Source organism: Mizuhopecten yessoensis, unplaced genomic scaffold (assembly GCF_002113885.1).
Source record: "Mizuhopecten yessoensis strain PY_sf001 unplaced genomic scaffold, ASM211388v2 scaffold8807, whole genome shotgun sequence".
NCBI classification, from domain to species: Eukaryota; Metazoa; Mollusca; class Bivalvia; order Pectinida; family Pectinidae; genus Mizuhopecten; species Mizuhopecten yessoensis.
The window spans coordinates 250,823-272,709 of record NW_018407731.1 but is presented as its reverse complement, the minus strand read 5'-3'; the positions used below and the strand labels follow the sequence as shown (position 1 = coordinate 272,709).

The 21,887-nt window shown below is 36.8% G+C and overlaps 2 protein-coding genes across 2 annotated transcripts in view; one reads left to right on the top strand and one right to left on the bottom strand.

Annotated features, from left to right (window-relative positions):
* Window positions 1-3,351: 3,351 nt before the first annotated feature.
* LOC110456554 (mediator of RNA polymerase II transcription subunit 7-like) lies at window positions 3,352-8,265 on the bottom strand. Its single transcript, XM_021507360.1, has 3 exons — window positions 8,204-8,265; window positions 5,280-5,426; window positions 3,352-4,738 (listed from the first exon to the last, which is right to left on the bottom strand). The coding sequence occupies exons 2-3, from the start codon at window positions 5,403-5,405 to the stop codon at window positions 4,196-4,198; spliced, it is 669 nt and encodes a 222-aa protein (XP_021363035.1). The 5' UTR covers window positions 5,406-5,426; window positions 8,204-8,265; the 3' UTR covers window positions 3,352-4,195.
* Window positions 8,266-8,497: 232 nt separating this feature from the next.
* LOC110456552 (tyrosine-protein kinase Tec-like) overlaps window positions 8,498-21,887 on the top strand; it is a 30,421-nt gene continuing 17,031 nt past the window's right edge. Inside the window, exons 1-10 of the mRNA XM_021507355.1 lie at window positions 8,498-8,565; window positions 13,827-14,199; window positions 15,379-15,477; window positions 16,648-16,741; window positions 17,033-17,167; window positions 17,602-17,750; window positions 18,502-18,566; window positions 19,691-19,750; window positions 20,247-20,378; window positions 21,693-21,814. Of these exons, the coding sequence (XP_021363030.1) occupies window positions 14,059-14,199; window positions 15,379-15,477; window positions 16,648-16,741; window positions 17,033-17,167; window positions 17,602-17,750; window positions 18,502-18,566; window positions 19,691-19,750; window positions 20,247-20,378; window positions 21,693-21,814 (997 nt within the window). The 5' untranslated portion in view covers window positions 8,498-8,565; window positions 13,827-14,058. The remainder of the gene's footprint in view (window positions 8,566-13,826; window positions 14,200-15,378; window positions 15,478-16,647; window positions 16,742-17,032; window positions 17,168-17,601; window positions 17,751-18,501; window positions 18,567-19,690; window positions 19,751-20,246; window positions 20,379-21,692; window positions 21,815-21,887) is intronic.

The following is a 21,887-nucleotide window of genomic DNA, read 5'->3' as shown; positions in this document are numbered from 1 at the left end:
CACAGGAATTAAGGGATTTTATTCTTATTTAGTCTGGATCATCCTTGGGCCAAGGGCTCTCAATTTTGTATAAACGGTGGGTGTGGACCCTTGGGGGCAGAGAAGCACAATTTTGTATAAACGATTGGTGTGGACCCCTTCGAGCAGAGAAGCATTGCCCATTAGGGGAAATGGAGGTAAACCTTTAAAATCCTTCTTTTACCATAGGGATTAAAAGATTTCATCCCTATTAGGTTAGGAGCATCCTTATTCCAAGGGTATACAATTTTGATCAACATTGGATGTGGTCCCCCTGGGAGCAGAGGAGCGGGGCCCAATAGGGGAAATAAAGGTAATCCTCCTTCTTCTGTAGGGATAAAGGGATTTTATCCCATTTCAGTCTGGAGCATCATTGGGCCAAGGAAACGGTACCGGTAGGTGTGGCTCCCCTGGGGGCAGAGGGGTGGGTTTGAATAGAGGTAAACCTGTAAAATTCTTCTTCTACCATAGGGATTAAGGGATTTCATCCCAATTTTGTCTTCATTAATTTGTCTTGTAGTGCCTGTTACTCTTAGGGTGTATTCATTAAAACAAGATGGCCACCAGGCTGCCATTTTGAATTTTGACATTTGAAGGATGTTCTCGCTATATCTTAGGAAATACTGGATGGATCTTTCTGAAATTTCATATGTACATACAGTACCTACCAGGGAGTGCTATATTTTAACCTCATATCAAGTGCTTAAAACATCCAGGTGAGCGATACAGGCCCTCTGGGCCTCTTGTTTCTCCTATATAATTATAGCAAAATATATTATTTCACATACTGTAGTTGTGTAAATATGAGCTTCCAATCCATCTGACTTTCAAGAAACTAGCTCAAGCTTATTTTCCTGAGAAAAAATCCCCTTTGTAATGGAATCATATATTAACATTGATCATTGTAGAAGCTATACAAGGCATATGAAATTTATTGAATTAAATGCTCTAATAGTCTAGAAGTACCTGTTTCTGTAGTTTACCGGTGATCAGCAAAGTTTGAAGTGTTAAATTATTTGCAATACTAACAGAAAAAAATGTTCCTGAATCGCAAGTGTTTCTAGGAGTGGTCAGACGCTGATAAAACAGAAAGTGGTTCACAATAGATATTTTACTTACATGTACTTATCATTCTTTGTTAACCTATCATGAATGAATCAAGGTATTATTTCCTTGGACCAAGCTGTGTTCATATACTATTACAATTCAGTGTTGTGGAACTTTTTGTGCAATATGTGATACAACTTACATGTAGATACATGTACGAGAAAATTGTTTTACGTTTTATTCATTTAAAACATGTCGCTTTTTCAGCAATTTACTGTTTTAAATATTTATTTTGAAACAAATTTTGTTTTAGTATACATTTCATTGTTCGCAATATCATGTATATTGAATTCAAATTGTCAAATAAATAAGCTACACTTATGTATTATAAATTCGGATTCTGGTTTGTGTGTGTTGGAATATATTACCATATATATTTATCCTGCAATAAGCCCAGGGGGCAACACATTATTACATATCTTGAAGGGATTGGCTTATTTCAGACAATGAAATAACATTTGTTGGCCTTTTTACTAGACTGCAATAGATTTGGTTGGGCTAATTTCTAGGTATGACTTATTGCAGGATAAATACAGGACGTACAAAATGTAATATACAAACACCATTAAGTATGGAAGATTATGTGTTATAGTCCGGTACTACAAGTAACAAGTTTAATAGGAAAGTACATGTATCTTCTTTGGCAAGTTTCCAGTGCTCAAATAATAACTTTTTAAAAGTTTTCTAGAAGTCTAGGTAAAGAGTTAAATTTATTTATGTTTTCAAATATTCTAATTTTGAACAACTATAATGCTGTAAATGCATCACCAACACTTTTGTTCTAAAACTACTTGCATAATCTGTATAACAGTAGTGACAGTGGTGATGATATATGTTAACTTGATAGTGCCCCTTGTATTTATAATGGTTTGAGTAGGGGTGACTTTATCACAACATCACAGCTAAATTGTCAAAATTGTCCTGATGATGCCTCTGTGATAGAGGCGAAACTTAAGACCAAATAAAACCCTTCAAAAACCCTCTTATTGGTAACGCTTGAGTATGTTGTGATTAAGACGCCCCCCTTACTTAATTTAATTCCTCTTTAATCGCCTGGCATACCTCTTTGTATCGGTACTCACAGCGAAGTACCGACTGATCAAGTTGAATACCTTTACCTGACGTGGCTCTACACTTTTGAAGTTTAATAATGGTTTGAGTTACATACTTACTATAAACTAGAAATATGTCAGATAAATCACTGACCAAGCTACAACTGATATATTTCCACCTGTCAATCAAAATGGTAAACAATGACCAGGTGTAAATACATACACGCTGTTCAGGTAGCCATGCCAACAAATGGAATTAAGAAGAAAGCATGTGGCAAATATAACGTTGGCGCAGACCAAAACCTCGAATATGGGGATATCTGCGCGCTGACATGGTCACCTGGCATGGACAGAACAGTGAGAACAGATAATTGGAATACAATGTATAACGATGTTGTTTTCACAACAATAAGTTTCAGAAAAATATCAATCTTATATACGGATAAATATTTTCCTTTTTTTTGGGGTTATAAAATACACTTTTCCAAGTAGTTTTCTGATCGTCTGCAAATCCGACTGAATCGGACATCTATATCGGCAGTGTGCATAAAGGCACTCAAACAGGTTCGACGAGGACCGGTACTGCCAACAGCTGAATTCGCGAGACATCCAGAATCCCAAACAATTGTGATTTCAGCAATTCTCCTTTGAAGGAAAAGATCGGAATGTATTTGGCTGTTTTGAGCCTGTTAATATTTATTTTTCAAACTCAAACTTTTATCGTTATCGGTTCAATTTGCATGGATTGTCACCTTGTTAATTCTGACCTTGACTCTTTGCAGTACACAAACTTGCTAACTTCTCCACTAACTTTACCCAAGTCGCTTTGACACATTCCTACTGTCAAGATTAAATAGTTCAGCATGATTTTACCCAAGAACGACATTTTAACCCCAGAGTGCTAAATATGATGCAATTCTTCGTTATGTTTCCCCATACGTGGTATTTATCAATTCACAGCGTAACGTCCTGAAAAGTTGGGCCTACTTTTCTTGAGTTTATTTATCCCCCAGGGGTGACTAAAAACAAACATCGGGGTGAAAGTTATTTTTATACAAAAGAGTGAAAGTTATTTCTATTTTCAAACATAACTGTACTCAAGAGTGACAGTCAAGACATCACATCATCAGGCAAATTACAAACAGTAGAACAAATGATGAAAACAAAATGAGAATGATGATTCAAAATTTAAGGGTATATCAATATTTCAATATTATCTTGCACTTACTATCCAAAATACAACAATGAATTTTGTTACCAGGAAATCCAACCATAAGTATACATTTTATGAAACCCACATTATCTAGAACAAAGCGATTCAAACCCACATTATCTAGAACAAAGCGATTCAAACCCACATTATCTAGAACCAAGCGATTCAAACCCACATTATCTAGAACAAAGCGATTCAAACCCGCATTATCTAGAACAAAGCGATTCAAACACTGTTGGTTGCAATGTTGCAGTGATAAAAACGGTACCAGATTCAAGTGTTTCCTTACTGGTACAGTATATATACACATGTATTAGATCTCTAGCTACAGTATTTACTGGTACATGTACATCAAAAATCTCAGACTATTTCCATGTTTAGCAAAGATTCACTCCAGTATAAACTAGTACATTTAAGAACTCCAACCCTAGCTAGTGTTTAACAGTACCAGATACATAAAAGATATCAGACTGAAATATTTACTGATGTACATGGTGAATTTAATAATCAAAGTTGATATTTCTAAAATACCTGCTTCTGAACACCCTTTGACTTGGGTACAACTCTCTATACTGTACAAAGTCTATATCACATGTTTGGAATCAACACTTTCACAAACATCAGAATCCAAAATACACATTTTGGGATACCAGTATGATGAAGTTTCTTTCGATCCATGACCGGATTTGATTGTAATGACTTTGAATGGATGGTGATTATGATCTGATGAAAATACTGTTAGCTCAGTAACTGGCTATGATCATGATATCCGACACAACAGATATACAATACACAATTTTACAGATCAATTCATGCTGTCCACAATGTCGCACATCATACGATCCAGCTGGTCACATGGCTCTACCTCCATATTGTAATCACCCAGAGAGTGACCAGCCTGAAGAAGTTCCGTCTTGACCAGAGACTTGGAGTCAAAACTGTAATCGTCAGACAGGTGAGTAATGCTAGTCTGTATCAGCTCCTTCACTTTGTCTAAATGCTTTTTGAAACGTTCTCCGATCTCTTGGCGCTGATTTTTCTGGTGTTCCATCATTACGCGTAGGGTCTCTCTAGCTTGATGGGGACGATACTCGTTGATGAGATGATGCATGTGAATGAACAAGAGATTTAAATCCTCCAACTTTTCTGTCCTTTTTGGAGAGTTTGGAGCCTTTATCAATATGTCTATGAGATCCAGAAAGTTCACCACAATGGAATGGTTAAGCTTTTTCAGCTCTCGTTTATGGTCGTAGTTCTGTGGATGAAGTCGTCGGAATCCTAGTGACTCTAGTGGTCTGATGATAGCGTCCTCCGATGTGTACTGGGCACCAAACATAGTGTAGGAATCCTGTGAACAAAACAAAAACAGGCTTTAATAGACAAAGCAGCTATATATATGTAATTAAAAAATGATCAAACTCTATACCTGGGTCCATTCATATTACAAAATAGTTAAACCTAATTGAAACTTGAGGAAGGAATGGGTTTTCTCATCTGAAATAGAAGATGGTATATACTATATACACAGATTAACTTGAGTATTTTCTTGATGATAGACCTATATCAATCAATTTCAACAAGCTTTATGTCTGGAAATTTAAGAACTTTCCCATTGGGTTGAAAACATGAAATTACCCTCATCAGCCCCAAAGGAAAGGACATTCTTTTGTTACCATCAAACACATGTACAGCTGGAGATAAGTAAGGACATCTTCACCTCACCTATAAAACTGAGTCGGTGGGTAGGAACATTTACACACATTTCTCTTTATGCCAGGTGGGTTTGGCCACTTTTTCTCAACTGTAAAGCTGTATAATATATATGTGGGTCAGGTTGTTTTTTCAAATGCAGAACTGGATATATGGGTACATGTAGGTACATGTCTTACCTGTAGAGCTGGAGGTGGTGGTGGTGCCAGGCCTCGTCGCACATTTTCATCAGTGTACTGTTTGTAGTAGTTGGGAGGATTGGGGAAGGCACTAGTGCTAGCGCCTTGGTTACCAGTATCTCCCATGTTGACAGCTTGCCTTAGTAACTGTATCACAAGAAATAGAACATTACACATGTATCAATTTATGAAAATAAATGCTTTTTGAAGGTAAGAGTAGTATATAAATATTACTGTTTTCATGAATATTCAAATTGACAAACTCAAGTCAGAGAGGATTTGTTTGTGCTTTAGAGTTCATCGACAGCTATGATCACTGAAAACCAAGCCAAATTTTGGTGGTGGAGGAAATCCGGAGTACCCTAAGAAAAACCATTTACCTTCAGACACTTTGACCACATGGCCACCCCGGCAACTAGTTCATACAGGGCTTTTGTACAACAATCGATATTATAAACTGTTCCATTTGGTGCCTTGATAGTTTTGATTTGAAGGAAGGACCTCCAACTCTACAGAAATGCTTTTAAGTTTCTAGTTAATTTTGATGATATTATGGAACGGCGTTGGAGATGGATGGGCCATGTACTAAGAATGGATACCAACAGTATATGTTCAGTGGCACTGACATGGTAACCAGAGGGAAAAGGAAGGTTGGATGACCCAAAACCACCTTGAGACAGACTGTCGAGACAAAAAGAACGGCACTTGGATGGAACAGCAAGGACAACAGCTAAAGACCATATAAAATGGAATGAATGTATCTGGGCCTTAAATGCCGATCAACATGAATCATCGGCGAATAGCTCAATTGGTAGAGCGTCCGTCTAAGAATTCAGAGGGTCCCAGGTTCGAACCCGGGTCTAGCTGTTGCATTTCTCTTTCTCCTGCTACAAAATTGGCCAGCTTGCCAACCCTTGTTTAAAGCATTTGGTATATGCTTGGCAAGGGGATACCTGAACCTGGGTTGTAAATAATTGCGTCTCCGTCGGCAAATACTTTGAAAAAGGAGGGAGAAATGTACAGTAGCTGAACTGGACTGGGTCAATCGTCGGCGACCAGGTAGCTCAATTCACAAGTACTAGCCACGACTGTCAATACACCTTTAATAGTACCTGTGCTCAATTGATAGGTCTACAGTAGAGTTTGGAGGCTCCTGTGTTCGAACTAGAGTCTGGCCGTTGCATTTCTCATTCTCTTGTTACACATGTATCTAGTTGGTTGCTATACTATGCAGCCTCTTGTGGTAAGAACAGAATCTGACTGCACATGAGAACGGTTTCATTATAATAACGGTGTGATGCTCAGGCAACTCAGGAGGACGTAGTGGTGAAGGGGCCAAAGGCAAGGAGCCACCACCGAGTACAAAAAATGTCTCTTCGTCAGAAGCTACGTTGTCGCAGCTAACCGAGTACCAGAGGGACACTGATACCTAAGTCGGGTCGTAAACCGGGGGAACATAGATGATCAGGTTGGGGAAACCGTAACTTGCATATCATACGCAAACTCGCCTATTATACACCAGTTGGAGTATGGATTTGTTTATACTTAAAATAACCCAAATTGCTTTAACAGTAACTTTTGCAAGACGTTATTAAAAATCGCATTAATTTACGACAAGGTAAATAATATTTTGCTAAAAAATGTTTACTGAAAGCGTTGGCTACCGGAAGTACAGTTGTTACGGCAGTAAGCGGATCATCGGCTATAGCGGATCAGTCAATAAACAAAAGCTGATTACACAAAATGTATTGATCCTAGAAAGAAATTAATTGTGTGCACATGGTAACAAGTTGTTTCTTATAATGTACAAACAAACAAAATAACTTCATATACGTATCATGTCCAGAAATCCCGAATTTTATATTTTCTCAATCTGCTCCTCTAGAGATGACCGCCATCTTGGAAAACGGACGGTTCGATGAAGAAATGAATTCTATTAAAATACACACTTACAACCAAATAAATATGCATTTAAATGATGAATTATATTGTTTTTCAGAATCATGTATTGTTTGGTAATCTTGGATAATGCTTACATGCGTTATTGTGTCGTATCCGATGTGTGATTATTCGGCTATAACGGATCAGTGTTCATCTGCGCACGCATATGCATTCGCATAGCATCGTTCCACGTGCATTCACGATTTCAAATTTCTACATATGTTTTGAGAGTTGGCACATGTAACGGAGTTATATTTAAAGTGTATTCGTTGCAAAGGCTTCAATTAATAATAAGATGCGATCAGTTACCTCTGAAAAGTGTGTTTTGAGACGTCCCATCTAACTTGAATCGTGAGTGAGAGGCCCGCCAAAGGGCGTGATCCGTTATAGCCGTACTGATCCGCTATAGCCGACAAATCGGTAGGTCTTGTTTTCCTTATTTCCTTGTGTATATTTGATTTTATGAAGATCTTTTGGTATCACTGGAGAGGTAATAAAATGTTCTTTTTGAAAATATATGATGTCTTTAAAAAATAGTTTTGCAAAATCGTGTGTAGCAATTATATGCAAAGTGATCCGCTACTGCCGTAACAACTGTATTGCATCTATTTTTGGTACTTTCCGACATGTAAATAAAGTTTATTCTTGCATTTGTATTATGTTTCATGACTGAATAAAAGCGACATGGACAAAAAAATTGAAAAAGTTATGATTCAAATGATTTTGGCTATTTTTAGTAACAAATCCATACACCTATTGGCGTGTAATAGGCGAGCTTGCGTATTATACGCAAGTTAGTGGTTTTCCCCGACCTGATGATACCTCACTCTACTGGATCGCTACCGAAGTGTTACTATGTGCCACATGACCGCGTTCCCAAACATCAAGATGACTACTTTGGTATTTGTCATAAACATAAACATTCAGGTCAACCTTTTTTTCCTCATTTTAAACAGAGATCACACATAAACATTAAAACAAACCTTTGTTTCAAAACATCATGTCCCGACTTTTTTTCCGCCGGAAGTAGAACTTTGGTTACTTGCATATTGCAAAATGATGAATGGTTAAATGGGCGGGCCGAAATGGGCGGTTCAAAAATAGGTTTTATTCAATCATTTATATAATTTAATGAAGATAAACTAAAATATTATTGTACAAATATACAGTTTGTGCAACATCGGAATATTGGATTGCACAATTGCTTTAAATGCATTTCTTGATTTAAAAAAAATCATTTGTTCTTCGTAATCTGAAAATTAAGAATATTTCTGTTTCGGTGACATGGGGAAACAACTCTGTATTTATCTGATTGCAAGTAGGAAGTTACTTCGTGATCATGATGGTAAGGTTTTGTGTATTGATTCTTTCATATTTCTTTGATCGCTGTTGCCTATTTTATGTACACTTCATCATGATTTTAAACCATTTGTTGTGAGTACTTTTACTTAAGTAGTGACGTTGCAATCTAATATGTATCTCCAAATAATAACTTTATAATAGCGTTTTAACTTCCTGGTAAGTCATCGATCAGTGTACATGTTTGAATGGATTATGTGGTTGAAGAGTGAAATATCACTCAGTATTATACGTCTCTGGTGATTTGCAAAACAGGAATGCCTGATTGCGTCAAAGAAGATTTTTTTATTGAATTTATATCGATGCAAATATATTGGATACTAGGATTGTGGATAATGATAAAAACTCAAGATTGTATCAATTCTTGTTATTTTCTATTGTAACAAAGTATACACGTTTATGTGATATCCGAAACGATAGCTTATAATAAGATCTGTTCTTATGAGATGAAGATTAGATAATACTCTCGGTGACAGGTAACATATCTCTTAATTTTAAAAATCTCATATATCTATAACAAATCGTGATTACTATATTCTATTTTATTTTCAATTATTTATCTATCTTTTGGAATACTGCACCCCTTAATGTAATTTTCTTATCAACTGTACCTGGTCTTATGATTGTTCTTCTTCACCTTTATAAAGATAAGATTTTCCAGTAACTTTTAAGATTTACTGGATTTATGAGGTAACCCTAAATATTGTCTACATAAGGTTGATGAGGTAACCCTAGATAGCATCTCTGTAGGGTTAACAAGGTAACCTTAAATATTATCTACATAATATAAGGTTGAGGTAACACTAGACATCATCTCTGTAGGGTTAACAAGGTAACATTAAATATTGTCTACATAAGGTTGATGAGGTAACCCTAGAAAGCATCTCTGTTGGGTTAACAAGGTAACCCTAAATATTGTCTACATAAGGTTGATGAGGTAACACTAGATATCATCTCTGTAGGGTTAACAAGGTAATCCTAAATATTGTTTACATAAGATTGATGAGGTAACCCTAGATAGCATCTTTGTTGGGTTAACAAGGTAACCTTAAATATTATCTACATAAGGTTGATGAGGTTACACTAGGCATCAACTTTGTTGGGTTAACAAGGTAACCTTAAATATTGTCTACATAAGGTTGATGAGGTAACACTAGATATCATCTTTGTTGGGTTAACAAATTAACCTTAAATGTTATCTACTTAAGGTTGATGATGTAACACTAGACATCATCTTTATTGGGTTAACAAGGTAACCCTAAATATTGTCTACATAAGGTTGATGAGGTAACACTAGACATCATCTCTGTAATGATTAACAAGCTAACCCTAAATATTGTCTACATAAGGTTGATGCGGTAACACTAGATATATTTTAAACAACTTCTTCTCAGTAACCAAAAGGCCTAGGGTGATGATATTTGGCCAGAAGCATGCTGGGATGAAGGGCTACCAAGTTTGTTCAAATAAATGACCTTCATCCGTTTTCAAGGTCACAGGTGTCAAATATGTTAAATTCTTTGAACAACTACTTCTGAATAACTAAGAGGCATAGGTTGATGATATTTAGCCAGTAATATGCTGGGATGAAGGGCTACCAATTTTGTTCAAATAAATGACCTTGATTTATATTCAAGGTCACATGGGTCAAATATGTTTAAAAACCTTTCAACAACTTCTTCTGAATAACCAAGAGGCCTAAGGGTAATGATATTTGGCCTGTAACATGCTGGGATAAAGGGCTACCAAGTTTGTTCAAATACATGACCTTGACCTATTTCTAGGTCACAGGGGTCAAATATGTTAAAAACCTTTAAACAACTTCTTCTGAAATAACCAAGAGACCTAGGGTGCCTAAATTTGGCCAGTAACATGCTGGGATAAAGGGCTACCAAGTTTGTTCATATAAATGACCTTGGTTTATATTCAAGGTCACATGGGTCAAATATGTTTAAAACATTCAAACAACTTCTGCTGAATCACCAAGAGGCCTAAGGTGATGATATTTGGCCGGTAGCATGCTGGGATAAAGGGCTACCAAGTTTGTTCAAATAAATGACCTTCATCCATTTTCAAGATCACAGGGGTCAAATATGTTTAAAACCTTTAAACAACTTCTTCTTAATAACCAAAAGGCCCAGGGTACTGATATTTGGCCTGTAGCAATCAGGGCTACCAAATTTGTTCAAATGAATGACCTTGACCCACTTTCAACCTAATGTCATTGTTTGACATTCAAGGTCACACTGATATTCTGCCTGTAGCTGTATTTTAGTTCACTTTTAAGATTACAAGTGTGAGATTAATACCAGGTGAGCGATGCAGTCCCATTGGGCCTCTTGTCTACATAAGGTTGATGAGGTAACACTAGATATCATCTCTGTAGGGTTAACAAGGTAACCTTAAATATTATTTACATAAGGTTGATGAGGTAACACTAGATATCATCTTTGTTGGGTTAACAAGATAACCCTTATTAATGTCTACATACAGTTGTAAGGTGGATGAGGTAACCCTGGATCTGTAGGATTAACAAGGTAACCCTAAATATTGTCTACATAAGGTTGATGAGGTAACACTAGATATCATCTTTGTTGGGTTAACAAGTTAACCTTAAATGTTATCTACTTAAGGTTGATGAGGTAACACTAGATATCATCTTTGTTGGGTTAACAAGGTAACCCTAAATATTGTCTACATAAGGTTGATGAGGTAACCCTAGATATCATCTTTGTTGGGTTAACAAGTTAACCTTAAATATTATCTACTTAAGGTTGATGAGGTAACACTAGCTATCATCTTTGTTGGGTTAACAAGGTAACCCTAAATATTGTCTACATAAGGTTGATGAGGTAACCCTAGACATCATCTTTGTTGGGTTAACAAGGTAAGCTTTAATATTGATTACATAAGGTTGATGAGGTAACAGTAGATAGCATCTTTGTTGGGTTAACAAGGTAAACTTAAATATTATCTACATAAGGTTGATGAGGTTACACTAGACATCATCTTTGTTGGGTTAACAAGGTAAGCTTTAATATTGATTACATAAGGTTGATGAGGTAACACTAGATAGCATCTTTGTTGGGTTAACAAGGTAACCTTAAATATTATTTACATAAGGTTGATGAGGTAACACTAGACATCATCTCTGTAGGGTTAACAAGGTAAGCTTTAATATTGATTACATAAGATTGATGAGGTAACACTAGATATCATCTCTGTAGGGTTAACAAGGTAACCTTAAATATTATTTACATAAGGTTGATGAGGTAACACTAGATATCATCTTTGTTGGGTTAACAAGGTGACCCTAAATATTGTTGTCTACATATGGTTGATGAGGTAACCCTAAAAAGCATCTCTGTTGGGTTAACAAGGTAATCCTAAATATTGTCTACATAAGGTTGATGAGGTAGCCCAAGATAGCATCTCTGTAGGGTTAACAAGGTAACCTTAGATATTATCTACATAAGGTTGATGAGGTAACACTAGACATCATCTTTGTTGGGTTAACAAGGTAACCTTAAATATTGTCTACATAAGGTTAATGAGGTAACATTAGATATCATCTTTGTTGGGTTAACAAGGTAACCTTAAATATTGTCTACATTAAATTATATTGATACAGTGCACATGAATGTGTGTATACATGTACATGCAGCTATCACAACACACTCAAAGATATTAGAACAATGTACATCCTGTACACTCCAGACTTTTAGTGTAGATGTGAAGTATCCTGTGGGACCCTCCAGGTTGTTTGGATAAGGAAGCGAAGTGTGGGTTCTCTGCATATGGTCAGGTGCTGATACAGTTGTAAGTATTCAATACCTGACCTTAGTGACCTACATGTGTTAGTTACCTACTGATCATCCATAGATAGATCACATTTCAGCATTATATTAGGCCAAATAAACGATAGACGTATATTTTCTGTTGAATTATTAGGGACCTGCATATGGTTATCATGGGTGTCTGTCTGTTTGTCCTGTGCAGCCTCACCTAAATTTTTAAAATTATATCTCAAATTCCGTTTTACAAAATGTTTGACATAAACATAAGTTGAGTTTGATATTACCTATTTTTGAATGAATGTTTAGGGTTGTGGTTCACTCATGATTATGTCAGAAGACAAGGAAGTTGACCAAACATTTTACAAAAGTCATCTGAATATTGACACACATTACTTGGTCCAAAGTCATGTCAAGGAATATGGTTATTTTTTAAATGTAATCTTAAAAGTTTTGGGTATTAATGGCTCTGTACTCGAGCTCACTAGAGATGGGCTGATGATCAATTATAATAAAAAATCAGTCGGATTGACCTTTCCAATTCCGATTATTGATTACACATTCCATAATTGATATAATCAGTTCATCATTGAAATCAAAGTACATGTATACAAATTTAAATGTCTTCCATGTAAAGTATGCTTTGAAAATCATACATACTTATGATTTATACTATATGACTGATAAAATGAATAAAAATTGCTTTATATCTGTTCATTATAAAAGAACGAAACCCTATGTTTAGTAAAAAAAAATGTTTATTGATGTAATAGTATTGTTCTCACCTTTTTGGGTATTCAGTGCCAAAAATTATAAACCGATTATGCAGTCGATCACCGTTCGGTTTACTACATCAGATTACCAACCGATTATCAATTATGATTTTAAACTGACTGCCCATCACTATAGTACTCGCAATGAAATCACACCTGACTCCCATGCTGCCTTTGGTGTTCGGAATCCACTGCAGTGTGGCCTGGAAAGATCCTGATCGTGAGCATTCATGACTTAATTCATAGAATGGCCTCATAAAACTTTTATAAAAGTACTCAATTAACACAAAGTGACATATGTATGACTGATCAAACCATTTTTAATAAACATCCTGATACAAGGTTTTAGCTGTGAATGCATACATATGTTTTTATCAGCTTCAAATTCAGTGCTGATACAAATAATGAAACAGATTCTTTTACAAGAGGATAGTAGTATCAAGTTTTTGTTGTCATCATAATTAACATTTAATATAATCAGAGATTTCCTGATTTTGTTGTCACTTAGACTTTGACAAGTGTGAAGCAAATTTTATAACTTAGGGTAATTTCATTTTGTAAATTGAATGATGAACCCGTTAATCAGTTGGAAGACATTTTAATTACTGGCTAGTCATATTCTGATGAGTATTAAGTTCTTGCCCTTAGATAATTAAAAAGTGTACACTTGTATTTTTCAGAACATGGAAACTTCACAGAAAAAGTAAGATGGAAGACCGATACTCTGTCATGATTTCTGACCACTGCAGTGCATGGTACTGCAAAGTCATCAGACTTGAGTAGCTTCCCTTCACAGAAACAGACTGGAGCAGTCTCCCTTAAAAAATCAAATTAAAGTTGAACTCTGGAAGACTCTGTTATGAAAATTTATTAGATTTTATTTTGCTGTGTCAATTTGAAGAAATTGTAAAGATGGCGAAGGCTGGTTATAAGAAGGACTTCATGATGAAAAGGTCTCAAAATAAGAGCACCTTCATGACAAAGGAGAACTACAAGGCTCGGTGGTTTGTCCTGGACAACGAATTTATAAAGTACCACGAAGGATCATTAGAGGTAAGTATAAAAATCAGTGGTTTGTCCTGGACACTGAGTGAATAAGTATGTAATGTAACACGACTCACATGACTAGGTAACACTAAAAGGTAAGTATATATATGGCTCAGTGGTTTGTGCTGGACAAGGAGTATTTAAAGTACCACAAGGTAACACTACAGGTAGGTATAAGGCTCAGTGTTTGTGCTGGACAAGGAGTATATAAAGTACCACAAGGTAACACTAGAGGTAGGTATAAGGCTCGATGGTTTGTGCTGGACAAGGAGTATATAATGTACCACGAGGTAACACTACAGGTAGGTATAAGGCTTGGTTGTTTGTGCTGGACAATGAGTATATAAAGTACCACGAGGTAACACTAGAGGTAGGTATAAGGCTCGGCGGTTTGTGCTGGACAAGGAGTATATAAAGTACCACGAGGTAACACTAGAGGTAGGTATAAGGCTCGGCGGTTTGTGCTGGACAAGGAGTATATAAAGTACCACGAGGTAACACTAGAGGTAGGTATAAGGCTTGGTGTTTTTTCCTGGACAATGAGTATATAATGTAACACTAGAGGTAGGTATAAGGCTCGGTGGTTTGTGCTGGACAAGGAGTATATAAGTAACACGATGTAACATTAGAGGTAGGTATAGGGCTTGGTTGTTTGTGCTGGACAATGAATATATAAAGTACCACGAGGTAACACTAGAGGTATTACTACAGGTAGGTATAAGGCTTGGTGGTTTGTGCTGGACAATGGGTATATAAAGTACTACAAGGTAACACTACAGGTAGGTATAAGGCTTGGTGGTTTGTCCTGGACAATGAATTTTGCCTGTTCCGAATGATTGTCAGCAATAGGAACTGCACATGGAAAACCTGTTTTAGACCAGTGATTCCAGTTACAGAGGTCATTGAATAATACTAAAGCGCCTATAAAGACTCTATGGAGGCAACAGTTTGTAATTACTGCAGGGACATTTTGATATACAATGTATCAATAATCACATATATTTAAAAATTACCTTATATATACAAATGTATTATAAGCTATGTGCTGTCTATGGATATCTGATACATCTGTGCTTGTGACCAAGCTTGTGTTATACCAGTTTCTTAGTGGGTTTTTATTTTCAAAAATGCTACACAGTATATATATACAATATGATAGAATTTTTTTTATTTTTGTTTTTACAGAAAATGGGGAAAGTTAAAGGTTCCATTGACCTCAAGTCAATCAAGGCTGTGGAGAATGTTGAAAATAAGGTCTTAGACAACAAAGACCATGTTTTCCAGGTAAGGCAATGATTGTGGGCACATGGGAAGAGGTAGGAAGGGGTTGGCCAGACAGGAAGGAGTGTCGGAGTAGGAGAGGCAGGAAGGACTAGGTTTAGGTGAAGAGGAGCAAGCCAGACAGGAAGGTGTGACAGAATAGGAGAGGCAGGATAGGGTGGGTTGATGTTAAGTTGGGTCTGCCAGACAGGAAAGTGTGACCGAGTAGGACATGTAGGAAGGGTTGTGTTGTAATGAAGAGGGGCCAGCCAGACAGGAAGGTGTGACAGGGTAGGAAATGTAGGAAGGGTTGGGTTGAGGTGAAGATGGATAAGGCCAGACAGGAAAGTGTGACAGAGTTGGAAATGTAGGATTAGGGGTGGGTTGAGATGGAGTGGGATGGGATGGGGCCAGAGAAAAAGGTGTGACAGAATAGGAAAGGCAGGATAGGGTGGGTTGATGTTAAGGTGGGTCTGCCAGACAGGAAAGTGTGACAGAGTATAGGACATGTAGGAAGGGTTGGGTTGTAATGCAGAGGGGCCAGCCAGGCAGGTAGGTGTGACAGTAGGAAATGTAGGATTAGGGTTGGTTGAGGTGAAGTGGGGTCGGTCAGACAGGTAGGTGTGACAGAGTAGGAAATGTAGGATTAGGGGTGGGTTGAGGTGAAGTGAGGTCGATCAGAGAAAAAGGTGTGACAGAATAGGAAAGGCAGGATAGAGTGGGTTGATGTTAAGGTGGGTCTGCCAGACAGGAAAGTGTGACAGAGTAGGACATGTAGAAAGGGTTGGGTTGTAATGAAGAGGGGCCAGCCAGACAGGTAGGTGTGACAGAGTAGGAAATGTAGTTTTAGGGTTGGTTGAGGTGAAGTGGGGTCGGCCAGACAGGTAGGTGTGACGGAGTAGGAAATGTAGGAAGGGTTAGGTTGAGGTGAAGTGGGATGAGTTCAGAGAAAAAGGTGTGACAGAATAGGAAAGGTAGGATAGGGTAGGTTGAGGTGAAGTGGGGTCGGCCAGACAGGTAGGTGTGACAGAGTAGGAAATGTATGAACTTAGTTTGATTGATCAGATATAAACTGGTCTGTGCGGGAATTTCATTGTGAAGAAAGCCTATTATATCTGTATGGCCTTAATTTAATGAGTATGTGCCTGTACACAGTTGATTAGACACATTCACGTGAAACTTTACTATACACAGATTCAGTATTCTGAAGGAATTGAGTTCTACACCCTCTATGTTGTGGCCATGTCAGAGGATAAGAGGAAGGATTGGGTGGAGGATATACGAGAGGGTAAGTAACGGACAGAAAATGATTTTCTAGTATTTGTAAGATTTATATGTTCTAGAATTTGTAAGATTTATATCTATGTTCTAGTATTTGTAAGATTTATATCTATGTTCTAGTATTTGTAGGATTTATATCTTTGTTCTAGTATTTGTAAGATTTATATCTATGTTCTATCATTTGTAGGATTTATATCTATGTTCTAGTATTTGTAGGATTTATATCTATGTTCTAGTATTTGTAGGATTTATATCTATGTTCTAGTATTTGTAAGATTTAAATGTTTTGTTCATACAGCTGCCATGAAAAAGGCCGCAGATTTCTTCCCCAAGTACCACAATGGTGTGTGGACCAAGAGTAAGGGCAAGTATAGCTGCTGCGACCAGGTCGACAGGAACGCTCCGGGCTGTATGATCACGACATCCGAGAAACGTAAATAACTTATTTATCGATAAATTAACAAGGTGATTCGTTGAATAAATATAGTTCACAAATAAATATTATATGTATTTGCAAGGACTTATTAGATATCTCCTTTCATACTAACCTAATCTTGGGAAAATCATGTCTCTGAAACCAAAATCTTGCAATTATAGTTATTCAAATCTTGAAAAGGATGCACAAAGTTCTTTCAAGGTTAAGTACTGGCATGCTATTTCATCAATACCAAACAATTAAGATGTATACAATCACAAACCAGACTTCAACGTACATGTGTTCTTTAATTCGTCAAGACTGGAATAAAATGTGAACGGCAAACAGGATAGCTGTGATTTCCAAACACATTTTTTATTTTTGTTTATAGCTTATTAGAATAAATAGGATTGTTTCACTGTGAGATACCAATGTTTGATGCTTTTTAACAGAGGTGACTAGAAACCACAAGCCAAACATACCTCTCCCAGCTGTACCAGGGTCAGCATCTCCACCCAGTCCAGAGGGCAAAGAGAAAAAAATATTTGTAGCTATTTTTAACTTCCATCCAGCAGAGGATGGTGACTTGGAGTTGGTAGTGGTGAGTTATAATGGTTATTTAACCCTTTCACCACTGTAGGCCATAATGGACTCATCCAGATCAATGCATGGTAGAGTTTGGTAAAGTTACGTAGGCTTGAAAGGGTTAATATTGGTCTATATACCTGTACCTGTAATTTCAAGTATTTTCTCTTAAAAAAAACCTGTCTGTTCAGACTAGTATATCTTTCAACACTATCATCAAATAGTTTGTCAAGTCTAAACTATTACTCCTGAGGTAGAGTTCTCAGTGAACTTTTATTAATTGTAAATGTTTTACGAATAACAAGCTTCCTGTGTAATGAAAATTAAAAACTATATAGATATATAGTACAAAAAATAAGCATATCAAAATTACAAAAGTCGACCACTTGTTTATTGCTAAAATTAAAAACTATCTTAGAATCAAACTGTCGCCATGGCTACCACCTGTCTATAACTACAGTCAAATCTGTTTTCAATCAAACTATCACCATGGCTACCACCTGTCTATAACTACAGTTAAATCTGTCTTATAGTCAAACTGTCACCATGGCTACCGTCTGTCTATAACTACAGTCAAATCTGTTTTAGAATCAAACTGTCACCATGGCTACCACCTGTCTATAACTACAGTCAAATCTGTTTTAGAATCAAACTGTCACCATGGCTACCACCTGTCTATAACTACAGTCAAAGATGTTTTAGAATCAAACTGTCACCATGGTTACCACCTGTTAACACCTTATGTACAGTTGTATGTTTGTTTTCAGGGTGAAGAGTATGAGGTGATAGATGATTCAAAAGAACACTGGTGGCTCTCACGCGACAAGAGAGGGTAAGTTTGTGGAGGGTCATGTTATAAACAATATCATTCCTTTAGGGTTTTACAACAAGCGATGGTTAGCTCCCAGCTAATGCTCACTTATCTTACAAGGTTAAGCAACCTAAGGTTTACAAACCGACCAGGGTCAGATAACAAGCTAGGGTTAGTTTCCTCAGGGTCACATAACAAACTAGGGTTACCAGAGTAATCCCCTAAGGATCACATGATAAACCAGGGTTAGTTCCCTCAGGGTCACATAACAAAGTAGGGTTACCAGGGTAATCCCCTAAGGATCACATGATAAACCAGGGTTAGTTCCATCAGGGTCACATAACAAACTAGGGTTACCAGAGTAATCCCCTAAGGATCACATGATAAATCAGGGTTAGTTCCCTCAGGGTCACATAACAAGCTAGGGTTACCAGAGTAATCCCCTAAGGATCACATGATAAACCAGGGTTAGTTCCCTCAGTGTCACATAACAAATGAGTGTTTGTTATACACCTCCCATCACTTGGTGAGGGGGGTATATAGTTACTACCGGTATCGCTTTGTTGTTGCATCGGTCCCTGTGTGTGCCTGTGTCTGTCTGTCAATCCCCACCCCAAAACTAAATATACAATTACTGGGCATAAAGAGAGGAACACAATCATGATATAAGCATTGACCCTTGAGTCTGGCCACACCCCTAGGGACCTATAAGCTAGTCCGAGTCATTACTTAATTACCCCTGGGTCATTACTTCGAAACGGTTGAGATCCTCACCCCAAAACTATATATACAATTGCTAGGCATAAATAGACATATGCAGTCATGATATTAGAATTGACCCTGGGGTCTAGCCACAACCCTAGGGACCTATTTTCTGAGTTACAACTTGGAAACAGTTGAGATCTTCACCCCATAACCATACATACAATTGCTGGGCATGAAAAATAAAATACAGATATGCTACAAAGATTGGTCTTGGGGTCTGGCCCTTTCCCTAGGATCTTATTTGAGGATATTTTGCCATGATTGCTTAGATATCTAGGTGAGCAATACAGGCCCGATGGGCCTCTTGTTTACATGATAAAACACAAGAGTCAAGGTAACTTATTCTACTTATACTTGATCACTGTTACTTTTTATTTCAGTCAAAGTGGTTACATTCCATCGAACTATGTGAAGAGAAAATTTGATTTAGAAATTTTTGAGTAAGTATACATTTGTTAACTTAATTATTGTGTTTAGATTTTAAGAATGATTTTACTTATTTGAAATGTGATGGTAAATAGGAGTGAGGATTGATAAAATCTTGTGAAGTCTTCTTATTGTCATCTGATGTCAACAACAAACCTTTCCACCCACTGTACAAGGATCAACAAAGAATCGCCACAGTCACCTGATACATTAATTATCATGTACATTGTATAATAATATTTTCTTAGGAAGATTTCCATACTTGTAACCCTGGATGCTAGTTTGTTAATTACCTGTCATTATTGTTACTATATATGCATCATTTTTGAGAATGATTTTAGATTTTATGATCAGCATTGTAGCAATTGTTTTCCTTTGATATGAAATTTATTTGTTTTAATATGTAACATAAGATTTTTTTTGCTTTGTTTCAGTTGGTATAATAAGAAAACGTAATTTTGGCTTCGATTTGTACATTTGTATTACAAGAAGATATATTTCTTGTTTCAGTTGGTATTATAAGAATTACTCAAGAGAAAGGAGTGAGTCTGTATTGAAAGATGAAGGACGTGAAGGATGTTTCTTAGTACGGGAATCCAGCACACCCGGCATGTTTACACTGTCTCTGTTTACACTAGAAAAGTAAGTGTTTTCGCTAGAGGAGCTAGTATTTACACTTAGTAGGGGAATCCAGCACACCCGGCATGTTTACACTGTCTCTGTTTACACTAGAAAAGTAAGTGTTTACGCTAGAGGAGCTAGTATTTACACTTAGTACGGGAATCCAGCACACCTGGCATTTTTACACTGTCTCTGTTGACACTAGAAAAGTAAGTGTTTACGCTAGAGGAGCTAGTATTTACACTTAGTACAGGAATCCAGCACACCAGGCATGTTTACGCTGTCTCTGTTTACACTAGAAAAGTAAGTGTTTACGCTAGAGGAGCTAGTATTTACACTCATCAGGTTCTGTTTTCCCCTTGCTGGGGAAACCTATTATATCTCTTTGTCAAAATTGTTGTTCAGTAATTTAATTAATACAATCATGTGGAATATTAGTACATGGTAAATATAAAGAAAAATAAATACAGAAACATTGTTTGATTTCCTGTGTTTGTGCTTTTCGTCCTATAAACAGTTATGGTCGTTTAAGGACGTGCCAGGTTTTGGTGGTGGAGGAAATCCGGAGTTCCTGCAGAAAAACCACAACCTGCAACCAGACACCTCATCCACTAGTCTGTGGCGACCCTATAGAAACAATGTACATAGAATTATAAACTCTTTATTGTAACACTGAAATATCAAACACTAATACAACCAAAGCATGCATTCACCCAGTCAGCTGTAGACATTTAAGGATTGAAATATATATTTCTTAACTTTTAAGATGGTAAGAAACCTGCTGCTTACAAGCGTTTTTCATGGCGTACTGTAGAACAACTTGGGAATAAGTCTATATGCAAACAAGTTTCAAACAATCATAAAAGTGTAGGATGTGCCTTTTAACTCTGAAATTAGTTTTGAAAAATCAACGTTGATCTTTCCTGGTGGTTTCTTTTAGTTTAGTTCATGATACATTTTAAACAAACTGTTTTACAAAGTGGTAGAGCTACTTTATTTTGGGGGAACATGGTTGTGTCTTTTGTGATAACCATTTACATCAGTTGAACCATTTACATCAGTTGAACCATTTACATCAGTTGAACGTCAGACAACATTCGGAAATCTCTGTCAGAGATTGAATTTGATGTCTGAACAAGAATGGTTCCCAATTACCTTGACAGTGTGACAGTAGGAACCAAACAAAAATGTTACTGGGGTGATATAGTTCTTTGTAGGACACTTTTAATAATGTTTCTAGCTGATAGATATACTCACTGTCTTTACGAAGAAAATGTATCAATGAAAATGATTTTTCTGTGTTGTTATGTATGACTGGGACTGTTTTGTTTTCAGTGATGGAATGGTCAGGCATTACCATATAAAGAAAAACGATGCAGGGAAACATTTCATATCAGAAAAGTATTCATTTTTATCAATATCAGAGCTCATCCACTACCACAAGCACAACTCAGCAGGTAAGTACATATTACAACTCGAAGATATTTACTCAAACAAGAATGCTCATCGTTAGTTTAACAGATAAAAAAC